Source organism: Lonchura striata, chromosome 1 (assembly GCF_050655825.1).
Source record: "Lonchura striata isolate lonStrDom1 chromosome 1, ASM5065582v1, whole genome shotgun sequence".
NCBI classification, from domain to species: Eukaryota; Metazoa; Chordata; class Aves; order Passeriformes; family Estrildidae; genus Lonchura; species Lonchura striata.
The window spans coordinates 79,466,530-79,492,965 of NC_140703.1; the positions used below are offsets into that span (position 1 = coordinate 79,466,530).

Sequence of the window (26,436 nt, forward strand, 5' to 3'; positions counted from 1 at the left end):
TAATTGGGACATAAGAATACCAACATCTCTTTCTTACTTATCATGCCTTTTAAAAATCAAAGGCTCATTTCAAAACAAATGAGCCACAGTGTAATATTTGTAGCCTTTTTAATTTTCATAGGCACAAGTATCTGTGTGTGCAAACTTGAAAGTTGTCTGTTGCTGAAGTAGTTTCCTCCCCACTCCCTTGACTTTTGTGTGTGGTACACAAAACCAGAACTTGCAGCCATGTTTGAAGTTGATGTGCCATTGGGAAGGCAGTGCTGAGCACAGGTATTTCTGCAGTTATGGCTGGTCCCCACTTCCTCCCTTCACCTCTTCCCTGTCTCCAAGCAGCTGCCACAGCTCATGTTTCTTTCTAGTTATCCAGAGACTGTTCACATCCTTGGCAAGTCCCTCAGGACATTTCACAGCCTCTTCATCTCTCTATCACATGAAATTAAATGCTGTCATCGTGTGTTTCTGCTACCCTAGTCTATTTAAAGTCTGAGCAGTCTTCCTGTCCTAGGAAGTTCAAGGAAAAGGCAGATGGGGGGCAGAAGTTGTTTCCCTGCCAAGATGAGAAGCATTGGCCACTGCACTCTGGCACATGCCCAGGATGTTGCTGCTTCCAGCCCTTGGCTGTTCTGGCTCTGACTCAAGTCCCTGCCCTGCTGCAGGCAGGGTTGGGAAGCAAATTCTACTGAAACCCCATCCTCTTCAGGTTGTCCCTGAAGAGACAGGGACATCCCAGAGCAGGATGTCTGCTGCTGCTGAGCTGGTTCCTGTACTGGACGTCAAACCCCCTGTGGCTGGCCGTCCTTGCAGGTGGCAGTGACCTGCAGCTCTGGATCCATGTGGTCAGCACCACTGGCCATGCTGGTGCTGAGCCTGCCAGGGACTATCAGGTGGTACCACATGATACTAATTATGATTAATACTCCTTGGTGGCCAGCAACAGCTTCCAGTGGCCTCTCTGGTGCCATGAGCCCACTGTGGTACAGGGATAACCACCTTTAGCCACTTTTCCACCCTTCAGCCCTTAGGCAGTGCAGGTGGGGGGACTGGACACACCAAAGCAAGCCTAAGGCATTTGCATTGTTTATCTGAACAGGTTGATCTGAGCCAATTTATTCCTAAAATGCAGGTGATTTAGGTGCTTTATATAGGCTCTTACATCCACAAGTATGAGTAGAATGACTTTAGAAAGACTGTAATAAATAAATATAAACCTCTTAGCAGAAGCAGGAGGGAGTGACTGGAAAATTATATTTTCATGGGTTTCAGAGAAATATAAGGGTGAGTTACTGCATAACTCACAATAAGCCCAAGAAATCCACCCTTTTCAAAGTTTCAGATGTGCTACTTTTCCTCTCTTGCCATCCCTAAACATTCTTAAACACTGTGGTTTGAATTAATGTGCTGTATTATATGACATGGATGGTGCTGGGGTAACTCACACTGCCAGACAAATGTCTTTCTTTGTCTGCTGCTAATGGTGATGTTGAATCGTGTAACTGGTTTTACATTGCAGTGAATGAGAGCAATGTATGCCATATGCACCACAGAAGATTACCAGTGGCTAACGAAGAACACACAGATCATTAGTTTTTATGTCATTTGTGCTGTGCAAAATACTCCTTAAAAACTGACAAGAGAGGAGCTGTCTGAAGGAGTTACTATCAGATAAAAACAATTTTGCTTAGCTGAATTTTCTTAATATGAATAAAAGGAGTTTATCCTAAAGACAGTTACAAACAGGAATTATCCTATAAATTAGATTTCTAACATATTCAATAAAATTAAAAGTCTTGGTAACTGACAGTCAAGTCATTTGTATGACCAATTAGTCATATTTCTGTTTACATACTAAAAAAATCATAATTTCTGCAGGTGATAAATTTTGGTCTTGTATTTCTTTTCCACAGGAGTTTATTAGACTGGGCAGTCTTAGTAAGTTGTCTGGAAAAGGTTTACAGCAACGGATGTTTTTTCTGGTAAGCAGAAGACAATTTTTCTTTGTACAATGAAATGTACCTCTAGGCATCTACTAGACATAACTGTTAGACTTGAATTTTCAAGTCTTTTTAAACAGCCTTATTTAAATTAACATAGTACATCCCCACACAGCTGGTTGTTAAGAACCTAAATTTCTGTTCAAATCCAATATTCTCTTTGTAACTGCTTCTTACAAAGAGAAAACTATTTTCCATATGACATTGTGAATATAATGATAAAATAATACCTCCTTGCACCTTGTCTTAAATAAAAGCAGAGTCATTACAAAATGAAAAGTGGCACCAAGGATAGTGATCATATTCAGAAAAGAAGATAAAGAGTGACTCCTGGTGATATGAACAATAATTCACATAATGCTCTCAGAACACATTACAGAATCAAATTTTTCCATAAATCATCCAGTTCCAACATGAGTGCCCAGCATTTTGATGGACCTGCCTGTACTTGGAGACACATTTTGTAAGTTTTGCACTAGGCAAGTTTGTCTCCTCCCACCACTTTGATGTCATGGTGATCCCATTTGGTCTCTGATCCACAAGAGTCCACTGGATAGTTCCTCCTCTCTTTTCTTCCCAGCCAGCTGATTTGCTCCCAAGCTCCTCATGTTACTGCTGCTGTACCCTTGGTGCTGGTATCTTAGGACACCCAGCAGAGTGCACAGATTTTTTTAGTACACAAAACCCTGAAGAGTCAGTGCAGTGTGGCAGTAGAATACTTCCTTGGCTTCTTTTGTGCAAAAGGTGAAAGCAGTGGCTATGTTGAAAAGCTTGTGAGTGTGCTAGATTTTACAAGGTGTTTGACATTTAATCTTTCAAATGAGCCAAAGATATAACCTGATAAATCTACCTGAGTAGGATTAGCCTCTGCCTTTAAAGGCACTGAAGAGGAAGCCTAATGAATACAGTGCATATTTTCTTGCATACCAACAGATACTAGATGATGCCTTGGTATTATTATATAATGTATAAAACATTAAAAATCTGAGAACTAGACTCTCAAGTCAGTTGCTTTCACTGTTAAAGAAGTCTTTTATCTGTGTTAAGCAGCAGAATCTATTTGGAGGTAAAATCCCAGGTCAGTACTGTGGGATTCCAAATACATATGTAATCATTGGCAAAATTAAATCCCCCTCTAGTGGCTGATCCACAAAGCTTTATGAATTACTGCTGCTGCATTGTAGAGGTCTGTGGTAAGAGCTATGTTTCACACCACAGAGTATGATTTTCTTGATGATCTGGTTTGAGAAAAACACCCTTTGACCCAGGTGGCCTAGTGAAAATATTCTGTTCATTTTATGGCAACAAAATGCAGGCAGTCATTTGACATGCTTCAGACAACTGTTGTTACCTGCAGGAAGCTCTACAAATTGAGATTTTCAGTCCCTTCACCTTGGTATTTTTAACCTAAAACCACCTACCTCAAAAAAGTTCTTGCAGCTTCCTTTGAATAGGGGGAGTAAAAGAAAGCCACTCTGTTTAACGGGCTGAGCTGGACTCACCTCTTGGGTAGCTTTACCTATCTTTTCTCTCAAAGAGAAAATATTGGTGAAGCACACACCTTCCATAGCTTCAAAGTGCAGCAGAGTGTGAAATGTACTGCTCTGTTTCACCCCTGTTGTGCCTTGGTAGTTCTGACCCAGAGATCACAAAGGGAACATTAGAAGGCATTGGAAAAATATCCAGTGGAAAATTAAGGAAACATACTTAAAACTAACCGGAAAGGAGGGCAGAGAAGATAACAGGTGCTAACACTAGGTAGTGGAATATTGTGGAAGCCAGTGTTTTGGATTAATTAATTAGGACTCAGCTTTCTTGTATTCACTGTTCTCTTTTTTTTTTTTTTTCATACATACATGCCAGCCAACCACTGTAATGATGCTTATCCTTGCTTTTTAGTTTAATGATATCCTGTTATACACAAGTAGAGGTCTGACAGCATCTAATCAGTTTAAAGTCCATGGACATCTTCCACTGTATGGCATGACAGTAAGTATTGTGAGAACTTAAGGGATTAATGCATAAGTGGCCGTTTGTGGTCTCATCTTAATTGCTTGATGAATTTCTGCTGGGCTGAAAACAGCAGCAAAGGGAAGGTGTTCTCTAAATCTGTCTTGGGTTCAGCATCTGTTCCTGCAGCCTTCTGCACAGAGGTGATCACGTAGCAAAAATGAGGAGGGAAAAGGCATTTTTGAGGACTGCTTCCTCACAATGCAGACTTCTCTGGAGATGGGTTCTTTGGTTTTTTCAACCATTAATTTGACCATGATTCTTACAACTAATTTATCACCAATTCATTATAGACACATACAAGACAAGTAAACAGTTGTAACAATCTAATTTCTATAAAAAATGCATTTCCTAGTATTTCTAGCTCTATATCTTAAAGCCAAAGTTGGGGGAATCTGGCAGCAAAATGTTATTTGGAGCTATTGTAGCAATTCTTCTGGAAAATAGCCATTTTAAGCCTATTTACCTCTTCTTGTATTGTTTCAAAAATATTTTTTGCTGATTTCAAAATGCTTTCATTCCCTCTATTATTTTCAATGGAATTTCTCACTGTTTGGTATCAATTCTATGCTGTTCTCCTGAGAATTTAATTGTCACTACCACAGTACTTGATTTTCTGTAAACACTTGCAAGGTTTCAAGTTTTATCTAGCATTTCAAGGGATCTATTCAGTTGTTGATGGCCATTTGGCCCGGACTTGCTCTCATCAGAACTGTGCTATGCTACAGTTTCCAGAGCACTCCCAGCATTTAACACATCCTTTTTGTACAATAAATCACTCTTCTGATAAAAATACTGCTATTTTCTTTGGCACAAAGCAGACAAAGCCATGCTTTTGGTTCAAGACATTATTCCAGAACTTACTACTCTTCCAACTTGCAAGGCACTGTTTTTTTCCTTAATACCTACCTCAAATTTGAGAGCATTTTTCCTATTTTCTTTTCCCCAATGGTAAGAGCTCATTCAGTTCACTGTTTCACCTTAAGAAATATGTACTTCCTGCAATCTGACTGCATTTTGCCTTTTACCTCTCAGATGGAGGAAAGTGAGGAGGAATGGGGAGTTCCTCACTGTCTGACACTACGAGGTCAACACCAGTCCATCGTCATTGCTGCAAGGTAATTCAGTGGAGACAAAGTCCATGTATGAATTGTATTTCTTTGCAGCTGTCACAATGGGACAGAGATGCAAAATTTTGTTTGCATTTGCTCCTAAAACCATCTCCTCAAAGGTATATTCTTTTGTGAAAGCCATTTATTAAGAAAAAAGTGGATGGGAGACACAAGAGAGTGGCAGTTGTGCAAGTTGGAAGCAAAACTGAACTATCAGGGGAAAAAAAGTAGCATCTTCTGTCTGATTTTATTTATTTCAGTTAAAAGTAAGCTCAGCTTGTGTCTATTTCTTAGAGTTTGTTTTCAGCCTGTATGAAAGTGAATAAAAGATGAATTTTCATTGTTAGTACCCGTGCTGAAATGGACAAATGGACTGAGGACATCCAGATGGCAATAGACCTGGCGGAGAAAAGCAGTGGCCCTGCCCCAGAGTTACTGGCAAGCAGCCCACCTGACAATAGTAAGTAAATGCCAGAGAGTAGGTTTTATTCACTTTTGTCAGTATGATTGGTGGTTGCTTCTAAGCAAAGTGGTGAGAAGTGCTGGCCACAGGTCAAACTGAGACATTCGAAGTTGATTTATATACATATATATGTATAGATATATTGAGATATGTGCCACTTTAATGTTCTTGTTGATGTTAGCAGAAAGTTTCATTGAATAGAGAAGTGACTTAAGCATAATGATTCCAGGAACTCTTTGGGCAGTGCCTGTCCTTGAAAGGTATTAAAAACACCAACAAAGCATGGTAGTTAGCCTTTAATTCTAACATTTGCAGAAACACATAAATGAAATATATAAAATATAATAATCTATTTAAAATCTGGACAAAATTATTTTGAAAACGGTGTTTTAAAATTAATTCACAATACTGCAGACAGAATTGATATGTTTAATTTTTCCAATTATATATGTTGTTGCATAGAGGAAGAAAGATGCTTTTTCCCTGCATTTCATAGAGTCTCCTGATGAAACTACTGTAGACCAGGAATCTGAGGACGACCTCAGTGCATCCCGCACCTCACTCGAACGTCAGTCACCACACCGTGGCAACACTACGGTGCACGTCTGCTGGCACAGAAATACCAGTGTTTCAATGATCGACTTTAGTATTGCTGTGGAGGTATCTGCCTCAGAACAACCTGAACTGCAGCTCCAGGCTCGCTTTTGAATGACAATTTCCTTTTTGCTCCTCTTTAACAAGTGCGCTGTTCCCTTGTCTCCTCCTGGGGAAGTTTCAAGCACACTTATTCAAGTGCTTCCCATATTCCCAAATGACAGCATAAAGCATCATGCAAGAAGTACAGATCTGCTCCTGTAGTGCACCTCTGTAAAATCAGTTAGAGCAGTAATTTTCGTAGACGAAACTATCAAAAAAAAAAAAAAAAAAAAAAAGCTGATGCCCTTTAGAAAGTAAAGCAGTTCAAACTGTCTTAATGCTTTCAGTTACAGAGTCATTAAGTCATTGCTCGAGCGGAAAGGATATTGTCTTTAGCTGCTGCAGCCAGAGTTTTAATTATGTGTATTACTAACTTACTTTCTTTACCTAGCCATCTTTTCTGGAACCTTGTCTCATTGCTCAGTCTCATCTGCTTTTTCTTTATTTGCGTTTTCCACCTCAAAATAAACCCCTTTTTTACCACTCTGATCACAGCTAAGCCAATTTGATACACATTCGTTAATTCTGTACTCAACAGCCAAGGTGCAGACATTGTCTTTTCAAAGATTGAAAAGAAAGACTCCTAGCTCAGTGTAGGTTTTAGGATGAGGTGGTAAGCCTGCTGAGGTGTTCTTCCTTCACCAAAGACAGTCCAAGGAGCTGTATACTTTATCACAGCCCTCAGCAAATGGAAATTTATGCTTTATGAAAATGGAAAAAGGAATCTTAAAGCTGTGTGGATTTGCACTCGAGTGGCAGCCCTCAGACATCAGGCCACCATTGCTCTAGAGAAGACATACTGATGGAGAACACAGGGATACAAGGACAAACATATTCACGGTTTGTGTAACTGCTTCTGTTTCTAAACAGGAGGTGAGTTTGTTGCTGAAGCATGACAGAATTATTCCATATTAAAACATGCTGACTGTAGAGCCTCATTTCAGTCCCACGTAGGTGGGATTTTCCATTCTTCATACTCTTATATCCTGCAAGGAAGGAATAGTTCAGCACAGGACAAGGTTTTGTATTTTTTCCTAAAGCAGAGGGCTTATTATAAACAGATATAGAACTTACATCAGTGACTCATTCTAATGATTAAAACATTTAGTTAGGCAAATCTAACTAGGTTTGAGATCAGTGTTCATTGTTGCTCATTTTTCTTCCTTCTCTGTGCCTCAAATGAACACAAAGCAGTGAAGACCAAGCACAGCCTGGAGCCATGCATTGTTCTGTGAACACATCTCCAGCTCCACTGCTGCTCCATGCGTGGCAGGTCCTGCTCATGCTCACGTCGTCCTGTCGGTGCCTCTCACTTCAGCATTACCGTTTATTTTCTTTGTGTCTCTCCCTCCTTTCTGTCTCTCTCGTGGTAGAAGATCCTCTCTCTGTCAGTGACTGTTCCTCCCTACCTGCTGGACTGATCAGTGATCAGCGGCCTGTTTCCATTTCATATGTCTGCTGGTACCGAATGCAAAGCCTGTCCTTTTATGATATCCTCCAGAGTAATGAGGTAACAGAAAATTAAGGAGTACACCTGTAACTTAGGGCAAGGAGGCAGTAGTACAGATATTAGAGAACAGGATGAGTTAAAGGAAAGGCTTTAATTCATATCCAAGGCCGGTGAAAACAGAACTTTTTCAGAATACTTCATTTGTTGTAGTTACACCAGGAACCCCAGATTTCAACTATTAAACTTTACAGATAAAGGTATTAGCTTCTGCAATAGATAAAGAAGATTGTGAGCCAGGCAAGAGCCCTTCACAGTCAACAAGGAATGGGAAGTCATTATTAATCCACTGAGAATCCCCCTTCATTTGCAAGGAACAGTGATGCTTGGCTTTCCATCTTCACTATGTGAAGAGCAGTTGCTTCAAGCAGCCATTAAGTACATGTACTTGGTTATGGCTTACTCCTCCTTTATATTAAATGTTCCAAAATCCAGCTAAAAATAAGGTTCAGTCCTTGTTTTTGAAATCTTTGAAAAGTACCATGTGAAGTCCCTGGGTACAGAGACCTCAATCTCTATCTGCAATTCTAAAGTATGTCATAATTTTCCTTTACATCACAAATTCATGTCAGACTTTCTGTTTCCATTCTATTTAAGCACCATTCTAAAAGATGAGAGTAGGATTAACGAGACTGAGGTGTAGTAGCAGCTTGCCAAAAGCCACCTCAGTTGATAATTAGTGTAGTAGCTTTGAGTTTTTGGAAGTACACAGCTGCAAACAAACAAATACATTACATAAAGTACTGCTCAGGAGTAGAAAAATGCAGAAGAAAAGTATGTCCAGTCAATCAAAGCATTTTCATTTACAACCAGGTCACATAAAACCAGATAAAAGCAAATAATTTTTCTTACAATAACTAAGCTGTAGGCACCTTGCACTGTTTTACTTGGCTGCTTTTGATCTGTTTCAGAACCAGCTGTCTGGAAATCTGCTAAGAAAATTCAAAAATAGCAACGGGTGGCAGAAGCTTTGGGTGGTGTTCACCAACTTCTGCATGTTCTTCTATAAATCACACCAGGTAACCAACTGTGCAAGTGTGAGTGGCTGGGAGAAGACAGTGGGGGGCTCTTTTCCAAAGAGGCATCTGAGAGAAAAGTGGCTATCAGTCATGGATGCTGTAGGCTGGAGCAGCAGGTGTAATGGTCACGGCTCCCCACACAGCCTTTACTACCACTAGCACACAGAGCAGGGCTTGTTCTCACTGCTCCTGGGTCAGTTCTTTCCTGAAGCTTTCAGCAGTCACAGTGTCATTCTTGAAAGCACAGCAGAGCTCACCATTGCTCGGAAGCTGTGGTGCAAGTTTAAACCAGGCTTTTTATCACTACAATTAAAAACCTAATTGTGACTTACAAATTCTGTTTACCATTACTGACACTTAAGCCAAATAAGAGAACAGTGGTCAATAATTTAATCCACCTGAACAAATATTTTACTGCAAAAGTAGGGGATTTCTATTTAGAATCTGTTGGACATCTGAATCTGTTTGAGCAGGGCATAAGCACAAAGTAAGTCTAGTTGCTACATTGTGCTTTCATTGTTACAGCAATCATTAATGACTAAAAAAGGAATTGAAGGATATTCCACATGTAAGAGGGATAAAGAAATTGTTTGCCATGCAGTAACTGGACTACAACAGTGAACCTGCTGAGTGGCCAGCACACTTCTAAAGGAGTAGGAGTTTGCAAGCTGAGGATGAACCTGGGTGGTGCCCTGGCAGTGGCAAATGATGGGGCATTATGTTCATCAGTTTGGAAGTAATGAAACTCCAAGATATTAGCCAGCTTTCCTTCAAGGAAATACTGAGAGGATCAGCCAGCAGCAGATCCTTATGCAAAAGATCTGTAATGATGACCAACTGAAACTACCAGACAATCTTATTGCAATTGTATAAATCTGGTATTTTTCTGCACACGTGTAGAAACACAGTGATCTTTAAACGAATGGGTATCTGCTTTCTATTTACTTACGTGTTCTCTTTATTTAAGGGCATTTGATCTCACAGCACTTTCCATCATATCTTTTCAGGACAATCATCCTTTAGCCAGCCTTCCTTTATTGGGATATTCACTTACCCTTCCTACTGAATCTGAAAACATTCACAAAGACTACGTGTTCAAGCTACATTTCAAATCCCATGTGTACTACTTCAGGGCTGAAAGTGAATACACCTTTGAAAGGTAAGTTTGTTTTTGAGAGAAAATTTTTGTTAAATTCCAGAAGCATTCTTCCAAAGGTTAGTAAGTACAAAGTTTATTTAATAAGTTGGAGACAAGTGGTTCAGAGCAACTGGAAAATGATCTTTTAAAATTATGAAGGAAATTTTAAACCTGATACCACTAAAATCAAGTGATTGGTTGTGATGGTATGGAAGAGGTAATAGTAATTACTGCAAGACCTGGAATTACCCAGTCAGAATTGATGAGGCTGGCTGAAGCCTGGGAAGCTCCATGCCTCAGACTTCAGGAAGCATGTGAACAGATCACAGGTCACCTCAGTAACTCTTCAGAATAGCTTGACTTCCTTTAGTACAACTGCATGGAAAATCCACCTGAAACAAAATTCCAATTTTTATAGAAGCAGCTGTTCCTACTACATATTTATGCCACTTCACCATGTAATTTTTACACCTCCCACTGAACTTCAGATACATGGAGCGTCAGGGAAAAGGCACTATTCCTCCCAATTTGTGGTTTGTGATCATACAGGGAACTAATTTAGCTCTCTTATATGAAGCATGAATATGTCAAAACCCACGATATCCTAATCAAAGAAAACTGCTCTTAACCTTTAGCCATGTCAGTCCAAAACTATAAACAAGGCAAAGTGGTGAAAAAATAAAAACATGAAATGCCTTTATCAGTTCTAGGAAAAATAATCACAAATTGCAGCTAAAGTACATTTTTTTACTCTCAGATTAAGAATGGTTGGTCTCAATTGATCATTGCTTGGACCACTCAGAAAAAAGATATTTGGTGTCTGCAGAGCAAGTAAAACCACTATTAACTTCACGAGTTTTGGATCCCATTACCTGCTGTCGGTTCTCTCTAAACTTCCTTACAGTTTTGGCAGTTGATCCTCTTGCCTCGAGATGGATTGAGGGGCGAAGTAGGAAGATGCTGCCGCAGGCACTAAAAATCAGACTGTACAACCAATAGCACAGACTGTATCTGTCAAGAAATTCTCCCCTGGGAACTGACCTTTCTTTTGTTTGTGTCTCTCCTCGTGCCTTCTCACAGATGGATGGAAGTGATCCGAAGTGCCACCAGCTCTGCCTCACGCACTCGAGCTCTGAGTCACAAAGAGCCTCACGCCTATTGATGGCTGAACAAGCCGCTGTGTTGATTGTCCAGCAGCTGCTGATTTTCTAGAGGACAATTGAAACTCTTTTTTCTCCCTCCAAGTTTAAGAAAACTTACACTTTGGTAAAAGAAGAGAATAAGTATGGTTTTGCAGAAACTTTCACAATTCTTCAGCAAAACTGTTTAAGTTCTCCGTATAAACAAATTAGCTTACCACCATCCCAGTGGCTGCGGTTCATTTCATGTCTTGTATTTTGTCATTCTGTGCTGTTTTTAGCTTGTGCCAGTATTAAAATATTGTCCTTATTAGGGTGCCAAATGCCAAAAGATGTTTTGTTGCCTCAAATTTGCACCTAAAAGAACTCCCAGATGACTGAAATCTGAAAACTTTCTCCTCTGAGGCAAACACTATTTTCTTCTCTTTACATAAAAATATATTATTTTTTTTACCATGTTAATCTGTAGACTGCTGGGCTTTTAAATGTAGATGGATTTTCACAGTATAGAATATAATTATATATACAGCAAGCAGTCTAACAGGAATGAGATAACTTTCAGATTTCATGCTTTTTTTCACCAGTCTTTCTACATTTAATCAGCAATGATTTACTAATTTTCTATGTTTAACAAGGAAACAGTTGACATTCTCATTTCCCTTTGGGGTCACAAATTCATGTGGTATAAATAAAGTATAGAGTTCTTACCTAACCATTTTTTGGTGCAAGTTTACCAAATTGTTCATCTGTTGGCTTTGAAAAGTGAGTACTACTTGCAAGACAAAAAATTTTTAAAACAATCCAGTGCAATATTATTTGGGCTGTTAATGTACTGTGAATGGTTATGTACAAGAAGAAATTAAAGGCTGTGGTGACATTCTGCTGTTTGTTTTACAAACTTGAAAGAAAACCTGTATGCTACAAGAACCGCAGCTATTTGTGATTCATTTGCAGTGTTTTGGTAACTAAATTGCTCTAAGCTGGGGGGTACTAGCCCCAAGTTTTCATCCTGCTTGCTACCCATCCCAAATTGACTTCCAGTTTATTGTTGGAATTTCAGTCTCTCCCTCTCTCCCCTGGGGCTCAGGCATACAGAGAGCGACTTAGACAACCTACAGCAGAATTACCCATTTTGAATGCCTAGCTTTAACATCAGCTGGCACCGCATTTTGGATAAGCTGGTGTGCTGAGAAGTTTGGCAGCACTGTATCTGCAAGGCTTGGATGCTTTCCCCCATGTTTTAAGAAACATTGTCACTAGGGAGATGTAAAACTTCCATTGGCAGAAGTCTGATGTGCTGGTAACACCCATCACCATTACAGGTCTTGGAGGAAGCACGGTGCTAAGCAGAGGGAGCCTGAAGGTCAGTCTGGGAAACAAAGCTGGGGAAGCTCTATCCCTGCTTTATCTTCATCCAGCTACTTGCTTTGTTAATGGCTTGTCTGTGTGCGATGTGTAAAATGGCTTCTTACAGCTATGCTCACAACAAAAGGGAATAAAATACCTCACACCACCACTGTACATATGCCTGTTTTGCCAGTAAAGCGTTCTTTCTGTTACCCCCCAAACCTCTGTCCAAGATGAGGATGGGCTTCAAACCCCTTAGGAAAAGCAGCAGTCCCCATGGCCAAATGCAAGCACACCCTGACAAAGGGAAACTCTTTTCCTAGCATTTCCTTCAGCTGCATGGAGACCTTCAGCCCCCTGGGCAGGTAGAGTGCTGCAGTTGCTCTTTTCCTCAGCGAATGCCCCTGGCTCAATGTACCAGTGCAATAATCACACCTAACCTCGAGCATTGGCTCTGGCTAGGATGTGCTGAAGGACAAACTCAGAAAGTAGGAAGGAAAATCTGAAGCCCATTTTCTCAGCTGCAGGTCCCACTGCCTTGTCCATTCCAAGCCTGTGACCCTACCCTGTAGTAGCATACAGGGATTCCAGTGCTTCAGGACTGACCAGGAATGCGAGCAATGATCTGCATAGCGAGGAGAAGAGGAAATAACATGGCATAGGTGAATAACAGCTCAGCTGCAGCCTTACTGGTTTGGGAAAACAATGCTGAAAAAGCAACAGCACTTGATGTTGCTATGAAGTAAAATGCTGCATACCTGATCCTGCCAAAAATTACTATTATTGAGTGGTAAAATAGTACTTTACAAGCCAGGGCCCTGCCTCTTCCCTTTAGAGTAGTTATCTATAACAGTGAAAAGCTTTTTTTTAATGGAAATTACATTGAGGGGCATGCCCTTAATTCAGTCAAAACTGAATTTTTATTTAGAACCCTGGGGCTTGTTGGATAAAATGTTCATTAACTGCAATCTGCTGTAGCAGTTTATTCTGAGCTCTCCAAAGAAATCAAGTAGCATCTTTTCTCATTAAGTTTCATTTTTACACAAAGCAAATTTGGAAAATAAAGCAAAGACCAAATTTCAGAATACTCACCTAATCACCATTTTCACCTTTTTGCATTATTTTTCCGATTTAAAAAAATGTTTAACATAAGATTTTTTTTTCTTCTCTACTAGTGTGATTTTTAATTTCTTTTTAAAATGGAACCATTTGAACTGCTGTCATCTGTCAGCATTTTTCTATGTGTCTACTCCTAGGGTTAACCCAAAACTTAAACGATAGTAGGAGAGTAAAATCAATTGTCTTGATGCTCATATCTTGGAAAAAGGCAGAGTCCACATGTGTGAATAAAACTCAATGTACTAGAAAACTCGTATGTATAACTGTACAACCACTTATTTTTAACTCTGATTCACATCATATCACTGCCTGTTCAGCGAAGCAGGGCCTGCAGAGAGGCAGGGTCACTGTGTGCCAGGTCAGGAGTTATCACTAAACACATCTTTCTCAGCTCCAGGAAAACCTCAGAGGAGGCACTCAAGGAGATTTGCTGCTGGTGTTGTTGTTACTCACCATGAAATAGCTGCCAGTTTCCAATAATGGAAAAATAAAACAAAACAGGGACTTCATTGCCTCAGGAGGTTGCACCACAGGCAAAGGGATCAAAAAAGCCTGGACTCCTGTGGTTTTTTTCAACAAGATTAAGCATCTCCACCATTTATCTGCTGTCTAATTTAACCTCTGTTAAGATGTGTTTGATAATACACCTCAAACCTACCTCTTTTCAGAACATTTTATTTGAACAACACTGACACCTTAATGCCTTTGTAAATTCAGCTGAAACCAGACAAAAATGACAGACTGAAAGACGAGTCAGCAGGTAGGGGAAAACATGCTGTGATTGCAGAAATCTTGATAACAGTCTCTGACTAAGGAGGAAGAAAAATTAATTTTAGAGACAAAATCAGGCGTAATAGCCTGTCATTCCATCAGCCAAGAACAAGAAAGAGGATCAAGACCTGAAAAGCCCAATTTTGCCCATTCTTTCTTTCTATACAGGACCAATTATATGGTCTTAGCCCTCAAAAGCACAGTTACCTATGTGCAGGCAGATGCACAACTCCAGCTGCTACAGCACATGGACACTGCCTCTGCACTGGGGGCACAGGAAAGCTGGTAGGGGACAAAATAATGGGCCATGTGCTACACATACGGTTTTTAGCAGCAGAAAACTAATGAAGTACAACTACAGGAGTGCAGCTGTCACACAGTCTGTCACCAGGTAAAGGTGCAGTCCACGAGGGGATGAGCAAATGTAGTTTGTTATGAGCACTTAATCAGTTTCATTGGGCTAGCAGGTGGAGGCTACAAGGTGGGTTTTAAATCACTGCCATCTGCAAATGCTACAAATTCTGAGCTGATTGCCATAAAAACCCAACACTGTTTAATAACCTTTCTGCATATCATTACTGACACATGGGCAATAACTGCTCTAGAAGCCCACAGAGCATCCCCTTCAGGGAAGGGGCCCTGAATCTCATCTCATCTCATCTCACTGACCACCCAGGTGGCAACATTTCATGAAACTTTTCCTTCTTTATTTCTAGGTCAAGTCGTTTACAAGGAGGTTTACTGTGTTAGTGTAGAGTGACAAAAGTAAAATTTAAATACACATTTATAAACAGGCAGCAATGTTACAGAAAACAAGACACACACTTTCATGGTCCTGTGTAATCACACATTAAAGGCAGCAGGAAACCCTTGCATACAATTTGTCCATGGCATGTGCTCAGCACATCTGCACAATGCATTTAAAAAGAGGAAACACATCTGTGTTATACCTTCAGCTCCTCCCCAGTAGCCTACAAAACTGATTTGCAATTGTCTGGATCCTTGCAGGATACCTCTGCTTATCAGCACTCTGAATAATCTTCCAGTGCTGACATTTTTGTAGGCAAAACACATTTCCTTCAAAGTCAGGTTACTGTAAAACTACTATAAACTGGTACCACGCAGTTTAAAAAGCTATACAGGACATCACACAAAGTAGCGAGAGCTAAGGAAGACATTGCCCAACTACATTAAAAGCACATTAAGAGGCAGATGATGGGGTGCCAGGGTACAGGAGGATGGGAACTCACACTGAGACAGCTGCTTTGCAGTGAAGTTCCAACACACCCAGCCTCACCTTACCCCTCCACCCACCCATCTTGCACAGCAGGGGCAGAACACCCCAGTTATGGCATTCCACAAAAATCAGTTTATCTTCTGTTCCCACAAGCTCACACAACAATGATGAGGCTGCAAAGGAACCATGGCAGAGTGAAGTTACTGCTTTGTTCTGTATTATGTGCCCTAGCACATCATCCTTCAGTAAACTGGTCAGCAACTACAAAGTGCAACTGCAGGGAAATTTAAGGTAAAAAAATAGATCTGAGAGTTACAAAAAAGGAAGCCTTCAGTTCAAATAACTGATTTTATTGGTTTTAAAGAGTGAGTTTATTTACTGCCTAATCATGAAATCCCTGACAAATAAGCAGTTCTACTAATTTAAAGGTTTGCATAAATAGGGATAGCTTGTCATTTAGTATAGTCAAGACTGAGTGAAGTACTACCTGCACAGAAACATCATCAGTGCAACATCATAACATAGACATGTTTTAAGCATGAAAAAACCTCTCAAAAATATCAATACACCTCTTTTCCTCTGAGAAACTGAAGCGATGCTTCTTTCAAATGAAGCTCCTCTTCTGTTACCAATATAGACCTGATTTTTAAAGCATCAATACTTTTCAATAGCAAATGATTGTACTTCTACATTCAAGATACAGCACACTTTTTTTTTCAGTGAATCTCAGTTTAAGATAGTCTATATTTAAATAATCTGTATATTACATATAAAAATACACATCTCTACCATAAATGAGGTCTTGTCTTCTTTGAAATGTCCAAGCCTTTTGGCCACCTGCCCTCACCACAAGTCTTACTCATCTTAAACTCTGACACATTCAAGCAAATTCTGCCACTATCTAATCAGAGAAGGACTTCCTCAACATACAGTTCTGAAACACAACTAAAATGTGTCTCAAAACATATCTATAACTTTTCAAATTAGTATTCAAAGAGTGTACCTTAAAATGTTATTCAACTTGCTGATTGATAAATTCTTGACAATCAAGCCAGCAGCGTAAGTTTAACTTCCCCACTAAGTCTCAGAGTTCAGTGCATCTCCAAGTAAGCTCACTTTAATTTCCAGTCCATACATTAACAGATGACTAGGGTACAGCTTACACTGATCAATTTCTATTTCCAATGCAAACACACCTGTTGATTTCCTTGTGCAGACACAGCACAGGGATCTGCTGAAGGCTGAATGTTCTCATATTGAGACATCAACAGGTATATTTTCCATTGCACTGCATTCTGATATCCATTTCACAAAAGCAGTGTGAAATTTGTTTCCTCAGAAGTGAGACTATTCATAACACTTAATAGCACACTAAACAACATAATTAAAAATATTAATCAAAGTGGAGTTGTAAAACATTGCTCAAATTTTAGCACTGATCAATTTATTTTAAATTCCCTTAGCCATAAAGGAAACCCATTACCTCATTAGGCTGGCAAATGAGTAGTGCCTGAAAGCACAGTCACAAGATGAACACACACCCACATTTCTTCCAACTGTTGTTTCAACCTGGGCAGAAGTTTATTAGCTCTGTTAGCAAGACAGTGTCCTCTTACTGTTAAATTCTTAAATTAATAAATTAAGGCTATCAATATGCATAGACAAAGGGCTACCATGGTGATAGAAATCCTGGAAGGAGACCTCACCAGCTTCCACAATGGTTAGAGTACCTGGGTTTCTTGTACCAAGGCAGGCAGATATGCCTGTATTTTAAATGTTAATTCTTTCTGTTCCAAAGTTCCCATCTCTATTTTTTTTAAAAGTAAATATGTAAGTTACCTCACAGTCATGCAAAGCATAAAGTCATCATTTTCTTCATTAAAAGAAGGTAAAAATGTTCTCTTAGCTACTGGAATAAGAAGAACCTGAATATAGTCTTGGTGAAACCAACCAAGGTAAACCTCAGAGTAATACTGTGGGGCGGGGAAAAAAAAATAGCAGTTAATTAATCAACTGTGCATATAACTAATGAACTAGTATTACTGTTTCCAAGATCTGTAACACCTGAAGTCAGCTATCTAAAAACCCTCACAGGAATAGTGGAAATTTTAAAATGCAGAATTTCAAGAAGTAACTTTTCTCTGGAGAGGCAAGCAGCAGGACCCAGCACACAGCACTCAGGCTGTTTCACAGTCTCTCTGTCTAACATCTAGCAGTTTTGGCAAAGAGATGCACAGATCGAGGCAGCAAGACCGAATATTGAATCTATGGATAATTTTTCTTTTATGCTGAAAGACATTTGTTTTAATGATAAAAATAGGCATGATAAAGAAATACTCGCCACTGTCTAAGGATGTACATCTTAAGGAGATATTTCAGAATAAATGAAGGGAATAAAGATTTCTGTCAGCATTTAAACATGTTCAGGTGAAAAAAGACTGTGAATTTCACAAGCTTCACAAATATCTGTTACTAAAACTGAACTATTTCAGAATTTGCATTGGCACAGTTTGAAACTGAAGATATGAAAGAACTCATTCTCTAGGAAATTTAAATTTAAAGCTTGGAGAGGCTAGGTGTATGAAACTTAAAACAACTAGAAGTAGTACCATAAATAGAAAGTGATGCTCAGAATATAAGTAAAAAGAAAGAAATGCTAAAGAAACAGAATAAAATTGTGCCTGTGCTGAGGTACAAATAGAAGGTTCTATAATACAGGATTAACTCTTTCAATGGCAAATACTTCACATATAAAAATCTAACTGAGATTCACTTATCACATAATTCAAACTTTACATGTAATAAAAGGCAAGGCAATACTCAGTTATGGCCTGTCAAATGTTTACCCCACTAACATTATCTACAAAAGCACTTTACCATTTTGTACACAGTGATTCTTTATGCACATTGAAAGGCTTTCTCTTAAAAAAGACATTATATACATATCTGTACACAATTCCAACAACCATGCTCCATCTCCCAGTAGAATTCTTAAAGCAAGATACCTGAGGTTTCTCAATATCTTCAATTTCTCTATCATAAACCTAAATATACATTTCAGATTTTACAAAAGGACACCTCCTTGGAATATGTGCATTATTATTTTAAAAAATTATAGCTTTAAGGAGCTGAAAAAGATTGCCTCCATCCAAGAGACTTCATTTTCACTCTTAGGAATGTCCTTCCTCCCAAGGACTTTTCAGAGACTGAGAGGCAGAACAGCATTAGGGTGAATGCCTTCCATGCAGACACCATGGGATCTTTGCTGTCTTGGGAAAGCCAGGAAGGAAGAGTATGTCAGTAGGATGAAGAACTTCCTCCAGCAAGGGAATATCTGAAGAGGAAAAGAAATAGTTACTGTTGCAACTTATAGAAAGGTATTCTACCAGAAGCAGCAAAGAAGTGATTTCATTTTATGCTGTTGAAGTTCTAGCCCTTTTCCTTGCACAATGGCACTCACCACTGCCACCACATCTTAAAGGAAGAGCCATGGAACTGAACAACTCTTTTAGAGCATCACTGCTTTCCTAACAAACAGCAACAACCTGTGCTCAAATGTGTTACTGAGCAGCACTTAATGATGGAAGAACATTTAGTGACTCCAACTTTCCTAAACTTTCCTACTCTGCAAGCTTACATCACATCTTTTCAAATTATTACTGGACCAGGACAATGCTATCTCTTGTTTTAAGCAGATTCTTAAATCATCCAAAGAAATAAGCACACCTTTTAATCATATTAAGTTTCCAGTAAACTTCACCAAACATCCAAAATCAAAACTGGAGGGGGAAGGTAACTGGATTCATGCACATCACTTGCAGTTATTCTAAGGGTCCCAGTTAATTCATTCAGACAAGCTTACAAAATCCAGTTCTAACTAATTTTAAGGGGGAATGAAAATATAATCAGAAACTTGTTGTTGAAAACCTATCTTCAGTAATTAGCTACCAAATTGAGAGGGTATTATACTGAATGACCTAATGATGTAATAAAGCATACTTCTTGTAGCACCCGAACAAGAAGGAATTATTTTTTCAGAATTTGACTAGCTCCAAAAAATAGCTTTATCCCCAAGGGAAACCTACTCAGATATGGAATGATTCAAGCTCATTTTAGTGGGAGTTCTTCCTATTCATTCTTTCACTCCCTTTCTGGAGTCATTATCCCATACTAGCTGGAATATCATCCCTGACAAAAAAAAGTTCACCCATATGTGATTCACTGACAAGCATTCTCTATGAATAATTCTTTCTCTCCTAGAAGGAGAATGGAGTGCTTGCCTTCACTGCTCTAAGGCATTATGAGGAAGAAAAACAGTCCAAGGAAGCAGAACAGAAAGAAAGCAATGCTAAATAGGTATACAAAGAGTTCTGAAATCTTTCTCGCAGGGCAAGAATTACAAATATTGCTGTCAGAACAAGTGTATGACTTCCAGCCTCCCCAGAAATGCCTACATGTGGGCACTGTCTCCACATGGCCATTTGCAGCATCAAGTCTTTGAGGTTTCCAGTTCCAGGAAGATCCCATACCAGACTGATAAAAATACGGCACTGAAATATAAAGCTGATGAAAGACTAGATTCAATTTTGGAACCCCTAATGGAAAAAACTGAGATGGAAGCTCCAGCAACTCTTTCAAGTCTGCCAGGACCGAATGAGACAGGACAGGACATCTGGCATTAGAAGTAACCTTTCAGCACTAGAGATGCTGACTGGGCTTCATTCTTAACAGCCCATAAAGCAACAAACATGATTGCTTGCAAATTTCTTGGCATTGGCTTTTACTGAAGGAGAAAGTGTCAGCCTGGTAATTCTGTGCTTCAGCCTCAAAGCTGTGAATTCCTAAACTTTACCAAGCTGTGGTTAGAGACAGTGTAAGGAAGACACCTGCTCAGGGTGATCTTCTTCCACGTGGTGGTCCATGATTAATCATTGACATGAGTTTTTTCTAGTACCAAGCAATCCAATCTGGCTGCTGTGAGTTTCACAACAGCTGTGGGCTCCAAGATAAAATGTTGCATTTATAGCCTCCTCCAGCAGCAGTTCTGAAATTTATACCTCTTATCTTTTCTTGTGCAGCATTTAAAGGAACAGAAATTTGATTATTTGTTCCTAATATATTCCTAAGGAAGGCAGTTAGAAAATCTCATGAAATTTGGCCTTTTGAAGGAAGACCAAAGGTTTTGGAGGTGTCACTCAAAGGCCATACAGACTGCCTTTACCGAATGAATAAGGAACCACTGACTATGTGAGTGAGGGAAACACAGACCACCTGAACAGTCAGTTTATCCACGTGGGTAAAAGAACCTAAGAGTGACACAGAATGTTCTCTGCAACACACACCCAGACACCAAGGAAGTGTGTGTCCCTTACAGGAACTGCAAAGGGAAAAGTCTGTCCAGTCTCATTTGACACACAATATGCACACCAATAGGATGAACATACATATATGCTATCACCTGAAGCTAGAAATTAGAACTGCTGATACAATTAAGTGTTTTTCCAGTAAGCAAACAGAACTGCACAAAACTGTAGGCACAGGTGGTTTTCTTCTCCATTAGAAACAAAAATTAATTATTTCAATTCAACATAAGCCAAAAACTTATAGAATCAGATCTGAAGCTTTCTGTAAGCCATACTGAAATAGTTTCATTACCTCTGAAGCCTCTGCACAAGGTTTGACACCATGGTATCTGCAATGCCTGGACAAGCCTCTTCAGCTAAATAAACTGCCTTCCTCAGTTCTTCTATGGAATCTGTGTTACCACCACACACCTCACTCTTCTCTTTCAACTGAAAGGAAACCAGGAAGAAATATATCAATAAGATATTAATAAATATTTCTATACACAATATAATGCAGAAGTTTGCTAGGAAGTGACTATCAGTGTTCACAATGTCAGCATTTGACTTTCATCACCCTCACATACTGAAGACTTTTTCAAGCAGAAGTTTGTCTTTACAGTACTTATCAGGATGTCATTCATCTTCATACATTTTCAACCAAAAAGCAGTATTTAACTGTAGCTCTTTGGTCTCAAGACGTGGTTCCTATACTTTAGTATCCATACTTGCACACCTATAGTTTACACTATACACTGCAGTAATTTTATCAACTTTTAAAAATAATCATATCTTTATAAATTCTTCTCTTATTCTTCATATATTCTTTTTCAAAGTTGTTTTTAAGTATTTGGAGAGAGAGTATAAAAAATATAAAACTCAGAATGGGAAAAAAATACATCTTTCCTCACTGAAATTCAAAAGCAAAACTCTTGATGATCTGGTCCACAACTGTATCTTGGAACAGTGAAAAGCTTGAAATTTGTAGTAAGATAAATACAAAAAGTAGTGTCAAAAATAGAATGCTGCAATGCAAACATTTACACACCTTTTTCTTGTCATGTTCATTGCTTTAGGCCAGCATGGCTGATATTACTACCATCCATATCAAGTAATGTTAGGAGTAAAATACAGATCTCAGAAGCAGACATACCAAAAGCACAGCTAAAACATAACACAGCAAGTTCTAAATGGGTAGGAGCAACCTTAGGTGTCATTTATTATACTCTTCAATTTTTTTCAGAACAATCTTGGAACTGTTAAGTTTTAAAGCAATAACTTACCTCTGCAAATAAAGGGGATATAATTGTAGACAGGCATTGGGATAGAGGCCTCTTTGGGATATCCTTTTCCTTTAAAGAAAAAAAAAAAATCTGACCAATTTTTATTTCTGAAAAAAAGCATCCTCATTGTATGCTAATTAAAGACAAAATGTAGTTCCAACATTTATAAAAGCTCTGTTTCCATATATGGAAAATGTTCTATAACATACTATTGCAAAGCATTGAGGAAAATAGAGGCTGAATTAAAATTTGAGACTGCAGCACCTCAAATATACGCAAGCTCAAAACTGGAAGGGAAAAAAAAGACAAACCACAAACCAAAACTACCAAACTCCCACAGTCCTACTAAATCATAGACATGCTGATATTTACTAGGTTCATCCCATATGATACAATATTTTTCTTATATTTCTCCAGAAATGAGATTTTAAAAATACAATATTGCCTTCTCTTCCTCCAGTGGTTGTATTTCAAACTATAGAAATATTTTGGTATGTATTTTGTCAACTACAAAAAAGGACACATTAACAGAATGCCCAAAATTTAAGACTTACTCAGAAAGTTTAGTGAAGGACAACTGTAGAAAACACATTTTCAGCAAAAGTTCTGGAAGTTTCACAATATAAATGCTTTTAAAGGCATAAATTATTGCTAAATTATTAAAGCAGAATTATTTCCTTGTATTGTGAAGTCAATATTTTTATCACCTTGTTTCTTTGCAACTCCAAAGACTGGGCTGCTCCATTCTCTAGATTCTTGGGGTCTTTTTCTCTTATTGTAAAGATCCACTCTTCTGAGTCACTCCCACCTGAAGCCTGACCATCTGCTTCACTTCAAGCAAAAGGAAAAAAAAAGAAAAACAATTTTTATTACCTACACTTTACTATTGATGTTCATTCAATATACACGCTAAATATAAAAACTCAATGAAGACCAAGATGAGGATTCTACTGTGCAGGCCACTACATATAAAGACAAGTATGAAAATTAAGGTTCTTTTGGTTAAATGAAAAAATTTAAACCAAGATAATTCACCAAATGTAAGGAAGTGAAGCTTTACAGATTGAAAACATTTTCCCAAGTCTCATGAAGTGTTTTATTGCTATCTGAAAACTGGCTTTATCAGAGTACCTCAACTCATTAGGGAAAGGGGATGAAATTAGAAAACTAAATTCACTTTTCTTGCCAAGAAAAATAGCTAAGACACTGGAACGCTGGTCACTGGAAGGCATAAAGCCATTGATACTGTCAAGAAATATACAGCTGTAATGTCACCCAAGAAATAACCTGATGGTTGCCATTAGCACACAGCCTGGAATTGCAGAGTAGTTGTGTTTTCTTTACTATGAGGTATTTAATCCACTTGTGAATAAGCTCTTCACTTGAATCTCATTTGCACAGTGTTACTTGGCTGTGCAACTTGAGACCTTCTGTCTGCAGAACAGTTAGCCTCATATCTAGGAAGAACCCTGGACCCCATATAAAAGAGAAGGTAGCACATGGGCCAGAAGGGTTTTTCTTAGTGACTGTTACTTGCATGAAATCCCTGGCAATACTAAAATTGAGAATGCATTCATTTACCAAGACCACTAAGCTGAAAAGCTGCAAATAACTGAATACAGGAATACACGTGCTAAAAATAACTCCTTGGCTCCTCACAAAGGATATTTTATAGTTTCCTCAAACTTACGTATCCGAGTCATCAGAACTGGAGTCGTCATGACTTTGCTCAGACTTCCATCTCTTATGCCTGTCAATGAGGTCAGCCAAATAAGATGTTTTCTTGGAGTTTCGTAAAATGAATTTGTGTTTTAAAAGCTCTTTTGCAGTAGGTCTCTTAAAAGAAGAAAAGAGAGTTGGGGTTTTTTTTTTACCATGTTTAAGTGTTGAGTGACTCACTATAAAAACAAAGAAATCCAGAGTTTAGTCTTGATACAAATGAGATTTTAAATATATTCAGTATCTAAAAATATACCTGTCACTTATGTCACACCATATTAGAGAAGCTGAATGACACTTACTCATGCAATTCATGTAAAGCAGTCAAGTTCTCTACTACACACTGACAAACATGAAACTCACAAAGCTTGGGTCCTTGTTTAAGCAGGCCTCGACAAATTCTTTGAGGGATTTACTGAAGTTTCCTTCCAGTGTTGGTGGATTGTTCTTAGGAATGAGGAACAAAACTTTCATTGGATGTAATTCTGAATGAGGTGGCTCTCCTTTTGCAAGTTCTATGGCTGTTATGCCTAATGACCAGATATCTGCCTGTAAGAAAGAATGCTTTTAAGATTAGGTTGGAGAAAGAAAAGAAAGTGTTGGCTTGCTGTTCTAGTTTAACCAGCAAAACACATCTGCTTGCTCACAACGTCCCCTGGTGGAATGGGAGAGGAAGAGAATTTGAAGGGTAATGGGAGAAAACTTGTAGGTAATGAACAGTTTAATAATTGAAATAAAATAACAATAATAATAAATTTTAATGGAAAAAAAAATAACAAAGAGAGAGAAGTAAAACCCAAAAAAAGCAAGTGATGTAAGTGGAAACAGCTGCTCACCACCAACAGAAAGATGCTCAACCAGTCCCTGAGCAGCAGGGATTTCCCCCAGGTTTTATCGCTGAGCATGAGGCCATATAGAGTGGAATATCCTTCTGGTCAGCTGGGATCAGCTGTCCTGGCTGAGTCCCCTCCCAGCACCCCCTTTCACTGGTGGGTGAAAAGCAGGAGAGGCCTTGACTCTGTGCAGCTCTGCTCAGCAATCAGGAAAACATCCCTGAGTTATCAACACTTGCAGCACAAATCCAAAACACAGCCACGTACCAGCTACTGTGAAGAAAATTAATTTTACCCCAGTCACAACCATCACATTTGTAAAGGTAGATTTTTTTCAACTTTACTGTAAATAACTTCATGTGTAAATTCATTTTGTTACCATTGTTTTATGTGATTATGCCCATAGCCCAAGTAAACAGAGTTTCTTGATTGTCTCCACTCTTCAGTATAAAACAGTTATACTAAGTAGACTTTAAATTTTTTTGAAATAAATACTACTACACCAAAAAGCAATGTCAGAGTCATTATAAACTAGCATTTTATCTACCATATGCAAGAACACTATGCAAATATGGGGTAAGTCTAAAATATTTACATAAAGTAAAATGTTTTAACTTGCACAAGATTTCTCCTCAAGATATATTAGCTAGTACAACCATCAGAAATTTAGTACATTAGACTATAACTTCCCTGGAGTTTAACACTGGTTTTATATATTATGCTTATTCACAGACTAGAGAAATGCAGCCTTGAGCAGTAATATTCAGCTTTTTGGTCCAAGTAGCCCTTAAAAGTTTTCACCATCAAAATGTACTACTCTTTCTAGGGAATTCTGTCTCCCTTGCAATCCTATTGCAAATCTGCCTGAAGTAATGGGAAGCAATGCATTATAATTCTCTTATGTTTTGCTGAAATCACAGACCCAAAAGCCAAGAGAATGGATAATAAACCTGTCAAGGTAAAAATAAAAAATATCACAGAAATGTCTGTTCCAAGGACAAGATACCAATTAAAAATATTTATGTTTGGTTTATTCCTGTTTCTTTTTGAGTGAAAGCAGAACAAATACTTATTCTCAGGAAAACAGGAAAGATATGACATGAGCTGTCTAGTTTTACTCCCAAACAGAGCAGCTGGAATTTTGCTAGGCTGTAGAGAGATCTATTTCCAGGTACTGGATAGAGCAGAGATGTCATTTATCACTGCTGTCTTTACTAAGTACCCCTCAACCCCACCTCAGCCCCGTGGATTCTCATGGTTATCTTTGACTGACTTGCACACATTCATCGCACTATCACAGCCACAGTGCCTGTCCCAAAACAAGCTCCTCCTTCCTTGTTCAAACAGTATCCCACTGTTAAGAGCTTAGTTACTTAATTTTGCAAGTAGGAATGTAAAAAAAATCAGTCAATTAGCATACCACTGAATTTATGAAATTCCATTTTGTTAGGCCATGTTACAGAGTTCCTGACCACAAAGAATTACATAAGCACATAAGCCTTAAGTTTCATTTATCTTAATAAGAGCATTATCAGCTAAGCTCTCCACAAGCCTAATTATAGGTAACTTCCCTCTACCAGGAAAGCTTTTCTTGGTTATGAAAGAAAAATGTCATCTGTGAAGATGAATCTTCATGTTAACAACTGAGTGTTATTATTTCCAATTTATTCAGAATTTCAGTTTCTCAAGAGTGAAATGTTAAAACCA

General features: G+C 38.6%; 2 protein-coding genes across 13 annotated transcripts in view; one reads left to right on the forward strand and one right to left on the reverse strand.

Moving 5' to 3' along the window:
- The window catches only part of FARP1 (FERM, ARH/RhoGEF and pleckstrin domain protein 1), a 200,425-nt gene extending 187,826 nt beyond the window's left edge, over nucleotides 1-12,599 (forward strand). For 10 of the 11 annotated variants that reach the window (XM_021530281.3, XM_021530283.4, XM_021530284.3 and 7 more), the window contains 8 exons: nucleotides 1,908-1,976; nucleotides 3,894-3,983; nucleotides 5,040-5,122; nucleotides 5,464-5,576; nucleotides 6,076-6,239; nucleotides 8,694-8,801; nucleotides 9,809-9,960; nucleotides 11,020-12,599. In XM_021530281.3, coding sequence (XP_021385956.2) covers nucleotides 1,908-1,976; nucleotides 3,894-3,983; nucleotides 5,040-5,122; nucleotides 5,464-5,576; nucleotides 6,076-6,239; nucleotides 8,694-8,801; nucleotides 9,809-9,960; nucleotides 11,020-11,101 — 861 coding nt within the window. In that variant the 3' untranslated portion in view covers nucleotides 11,102-12,599. Of the gene's footprint in view, nucleotides 1-1,907; nucleotides 1,977-3,893; nucleotides 3,984-5,039; nucleotides 5,123-5,463; nucleotides 5,577-6,075; nucleotides 6,240-7,648; nucleotides 7,786-8,693; nucleotides 8,802-9,808; nucleotides 9,961-11,019 lie in introns of all 11 variants that reach the window. The other variant, XM_085581527.1, reaches the window with a different exon arrangement.
- Nucleotides 12,600-15,886: 3,287 nt separating this feature from the next.
- Nucleotides 15,887-26,436, reverse strand: part of STK24 (serine/threonine kinase 24) — a 51,536-nt gene continuing 40,986 nt past the window's right edge. For both annotated transcript variants that reach the window (XM_021530280.4, XM_077781493.2), the window contains exons 6-11: nucleotides 24,260-24,445; nucleotides 23,868-24,013; nucleotides 22,885-23,008; nucleotides 22,178-22,246; nucleotides 21,208-21,344; nucleotides 15,887-18,886 (exon numbers count right to left, since the gene is read on the reverse strand). In XM_021530280.4, coding sequence (XP_021385955.1) covers nucleotides 18,850-18,886; nucleotides 21,208-21,344; nucleotides 22,178-22,246; nucleotides 22,885-23,008; nucleotides 23,868-24,013; nucleotides 24,260-24,445 — 699 coding nt within the window. In that variant the 3' untranslated portion in view covers nucleotides 15,887-18,849. The remainder of the gene's footprint in view (nucleotides 18,887-21,207; nucleotides 21,345-22,177; nucleotides 22,247-22,884; nucleotides 23,009-23,867; nucleotides 24,014-24,259; nucleotides 24,446-26,436) is intronic.